At 40.6% G+C, this 4,626-nt stretch overlaps 1 protein-coding gene across 1 annotated transcript in view; it reads right to left on the bottom strand.

The window, feature by feature from the left end:
• NNT (nicotinamide nucleotide transhydrogenase) overlaps positions 1–2,874 on the bottom strand; it is a 185,687-nt gene extending 182,813 nt beyond the window's left edge. The window contains exon 1 of the mRNA XM_007954018.1: positions 2,724–2,874. Within this exon, the coding sequence (XP_007952209.1) occupies positions 2,724–2,874 (151 nt within the window). The remainder of the gene's footprint in view (positions 1–2,723) is intronic.
• Between the last annotated feature and the right edge of the window lie 1,752 nt (positions 2,875–4,626).

The raw sequence follows: 4,626 nt of genomic DNA on the forward strand, positions 1-4,626 counted from the left end.
ATCATGGGGAATACTACATCCAGCTGCCCAGCCACTCAACCAGGCACAGCCAAGTTGACAGACAAACTGAACTACCCACACAAAGAATACCAGAAAGATGTTTACTTATGTTTTATTGACTATGCAAAAGTATTCAATTGTGTGGATCATAACAAATTATGGATAACACTGAGAAGAATGGGAATTCTAGAACACTTAATGGTACTAATGAGGAACCTCTACATAGATCAGGAGGCTGTCATTCAAACAGAACAAGGGGATACTGCATGGTTCAAAATCAAGAAAAGAGTGTATGGTTGTATCCTTTCACCATACTTACCCAATCTGTGTACTGAGCAAATAACTCGAGAAGCTGGATTATATGAGGAAGAATATGGCATCAGGATTGGAGGAAGACTCATTAACAACCTGCGGTAGGCAGATGACACAACTTTCCTTGCTGAAAGTGAGGATGACTTGAAGAATTATTGATGAAAACTAAAGACTACAGTCTGCAGTATGGATTACATCTCAATATAAAGAAAACAAAAATCCTCCCAAATGTCCAATAAATAGCTTCATAATAAATTGGGAAAAGATTGAAGTTGTCAAGGACTTCATATTATTTGGTTCTACAATCAACACCAGTGGAAGCAGCAGTCAAGGCATCAGAAGACATACTGCATTGGACAAATCTGCTGCAAAAGACCACTTTCAAGTGATGAAGAGCAAAGATGTCTCTTTGAAGACTAAGGTGTGCCTAACCCAAGCCATAGTATTTTCAATCGCCTCTTATGTGAGAGCTGGACAACAAATAAGGAAGACCAAAGGAAAGCTGATGCTTTTGAGTTGTGGTGTTGGAGAAGAATGTGAAGAGTACCACGGTCTGCTAAAAAGACTAACAAATCTGCCCTGGAAAAAATGCAACCCAAATGCTCCTTGGAAGTGAGAATGGCCAGACTTTATCTCACCCACCTTGGTCATGTTGTCAGAAGGAACCATTCTCTGGGGAAGGAAATCATGCTTGGTAAAGTGAAGGGTCAACGAAGAAGGGGAAAGCCCTCAGCAAGATGCACTGACACAGTGGCTCCATCGATGGGCTCAGGTATAGCAAGGATTATGAGGGTAGAACAGGACCAGGCAGTGTTTCGTTCTGCTGTGCATAGGGTCACTATGAGTTGGACATGACTTGATGGCACCTAACAACAATATTGTGCTCAGAACAGACTGTAGGGGGTCAGAGGTGAAAAGTACAGAAGACATTTAGGAGATTGGTGCAATAATCCAGGTGGCACACAATGGTGGTTTGGACTAGTATAATAACAATGTCAATGGTGAGAACAGGACAGATTCTAGATAAACACAAAGTAGAGCTGACCCATACCTACAAGGAGGACTTAAGATGACTCATTGTCTGACCTGAGTACCTAAGATGATGTTGCCATTTACTGAATTGGGGAAATCGATCACAGATGAATTAATGCACTTAATTCCTAATTCCTGAACACAGATGAGCCATATGTGGAATAATTCCTCCATTACTATTAGGAAAGAGGAAGGGCTACCAGGAAATATGGTTACTATGAGCAATGGATGTCATGTAACCATTATTCCTAGTAGCCCTTCCTCTTTCCTAGTAGTAATGGAGGAATTATTCCATATATGGCTCATCTGTGCTCAGGAATTAAGTGCATTAACTCCTAATTAATAAACTACAACTCCTGTGACAGACTTCCCCAATCCAGTAAAAGGCAACTTCATCTTAGTACTTGTATCCACAATCAATACCCATGAAAGCAGCAGCCAAGAAAGCAAACAATGTGCTGCACTGGGCAAATCTGTTGCAAAAGATCTTTTTAAAAGTGTTCAGGAACAAAGATGTCACTTTGAAGACAAAGGTGCACTTGACCCAAGCTATGGCATTTTCAATAGCCTCATATGCATGTAAGAGCTTGACCATAAATTTAGAAGACCACACAAGAATTGGTATATTTGAATTATAGTGATGGTGAAGAATATCAAATGTACCATGGACTGCTAGAAGAATGAACAAATCTGTCTTGGAGGAAGTACCAGAATACTCCTTAGAAGCGACAATTGCCAGATTTCATCTCATCTACTTTGGTCATGCTATCAGAAGGGACCACTTCCCCACAGGATATCATGCTTGGTAAAGTAGAGGGTGAGTGAAAAAGTAGAAGACCCTCAACAAATGGACTGACACAGTGGTTGCAACAAGGGCCTCAAGCACTGTAAGAATGGCACAGGCCCAGGCAGTGTTTCGTTCCATTGTACATGTTGTTGCTGTCGTTATGTGCCATCGAGTTGGACCCAACTCATAGCGACCCCTCCATGGGTTTCCGAGGTGGTATCACTACGGAAATAGATTGCCCAACCTTCCTTCCGAGGAGTGGCTGGTGGGTTGCTTTATGTCAGAACTAACTCAAAGGCACCTAACAACAACAACAACAGGAGCAATGGGCTCCGTGGTACAAGTTCAACTGGTTTCTCATTTGTCTTGTCTTTTTTTATTATCTCTTCTCTTCTATAAGCACTGGCAGTCAGGAACTTCTATACATGAAAAAATATTTAAAACAGCTCTCACTTCTTTTTTTATTTAAAGTGATCACTCATAAACACCAGGCCTTAAAACCACATGGCTTTTCCTTTCTTCTCTCACCAGGAGCTCTATTAGCTCACATGACTTCAAGGTTTGATTTACATACACTGAAGTGAGACTTTACCTGGTTTTACAGGAGCTTTACACCACAGCACCTGATGAGTGTGAAATGTTCGTAAAAAATTCTTCTTCCCAGGTAGAACCTTATAGGACCCCAAACTGCTAAAAACAGAACATGAACAGCCAGTCATCACTGTCTTCAACAGGTTCGCCATGTTGATGAAAGCTCTGCCTTTCTGAATCCCCAATTTCCTTCAAGGTCAATCACTAACGGAAAAGAAAAGAAAATGTTTATGTGCCAATAAAAATACAATTGCCTTCTACACATCAAAAATATGAAAAATACTAATACAAAGAACTTGGAATATGAAAGGTTTATGTGGGGATCTGCAAAGAATGTATTTTCCAAATTCTTTACTTATAGAAGATGCTTCACAAGTTTGTTTGCAATGCTAGTATTCACAACTTGGAATCTATTTTCCCACATAAATCAGAATAATAAAATAACTGTTCAATTCTAAGACTAAGTCAAATGAGTCCATTTAATCCTGAATGTACCCGGAAATTTTGGGGGGGGGTAAGGGAGGGAGGACACCATTGCAATAGAGTGGAGTCAAATCTTGCATGTAAGTTTTCTGATAAACCAATGTCCAGGAATAACTGCACATAATCAAAGTTTCCCTTTAATGTCTTTAATGGTCTAAAATACTGTACAGTATGAAAGCAGCTTGCTAACTGCCACACTGTACAGAAACACTGGTATTCCATTTAGTACAGCAACATGTTCATCCTGTGGGACCCCCTGAACTAAGGCACAAGAATCATGTCTGCCAAGGACACATCTGAAGAAAATTGAACATGTATAGGACAAGACTCTACTGCAAAAAAAAAAGTAAATCAAGTCCATAGTATCTTTATCACTTTAGGTTTGTGTTCCCAGATGTGGGCATAGCTAGGAATTCTTCTGTCAATCGTTCTCACAAGTTGTCAGTGCCACTTTTTGCCAACTCTATCTGGCTGGGTGAAGGGTCAGTGGTCTTTGTTGTTGTTGAGACTTTCATGGCTACCTTCATTGGTCTCTTTGGCAGATCCCCAGGGACACATGGAAGGCACTCCCACCACCCCCATGATTCCCAATGTTCCTCCATCCTTCTCATCTTTCCTTCAAAGGAGAGAAGAAGCAGAGGACCTATCAGTCAAGCAACTCAAGCAACTAAGCTAACTCAAGCAATGATGCCATTAGGCTTTGCCCATTATGAGGCCCTTGTAGGACCCACCCCTTGCTCCAAGTAGACTCTATAAATACCCTCCCAGTCTCCAGAGGAACAGGAGTCTATTTGCAGAACTGCCACTATCTGCTCCCAAAAGTAACTTGAAACAGGAGAAAGCAGCACTGGTAACAAATTCTCAGTCCAGGGGTGTTTTTCTTTAAAATGCACTTTAATTCAACAAATAGGTCAGAGGGCCAAGTCTCTGAGACACAGCCATTAGAAGCATCTATAGCATCAAACCTATTCCTGTAGGTCACAAAACTGGGAGATAAAAGCACCCAAGGGATCAAAGAAGGAGATCAGGTCCTCTGAAAGGGCTCAGAAGAGGGAGGGAAAAGAATTCAAAATGGAGAAAATACAAAAAAAAACTATGGAAGAAGGAACATGCGAGATGTGTTCAGGAATGCAATAAAAAAAAGCTCTATGGCTGATTTGCATTTGAATGGCAGGTTTTACATTTTTTAAATATTTCAATACATGTGATTTCACTTTCGTCCTAAAGCATTCCCGAGTCCCTAAACGCCTTCCTCACTCACTCACAGGTCACTTTTTGGATTATTTATGGCTGAGTACAGAGAGCAAATGAGTTAAAAATTCAGCCACACATCCAACACATTCACTGAATCTATGCCAAGAATTGAGGGAGATTCAAAAATATACAAAAGATAATTCCTCTTCTAACCATTACTGAATGGC

The sequence above is a fragment of the Orycteropus afer genome, unplaced genomic scaffold (assembly GCF_000298275.1).
Source record: "Orycteropus afer afer isolate SDZICR_OR568_19922 unplaced genomic scaffold, OryAfe1.0 scaffold00425, whole genome shotgun sequence".
NCBI lineage: Eukaryota > Metazoa > Chordata > Mammalia > Tubulidentata > Orycteropodidae > Orycteropus > Orycteropus afer.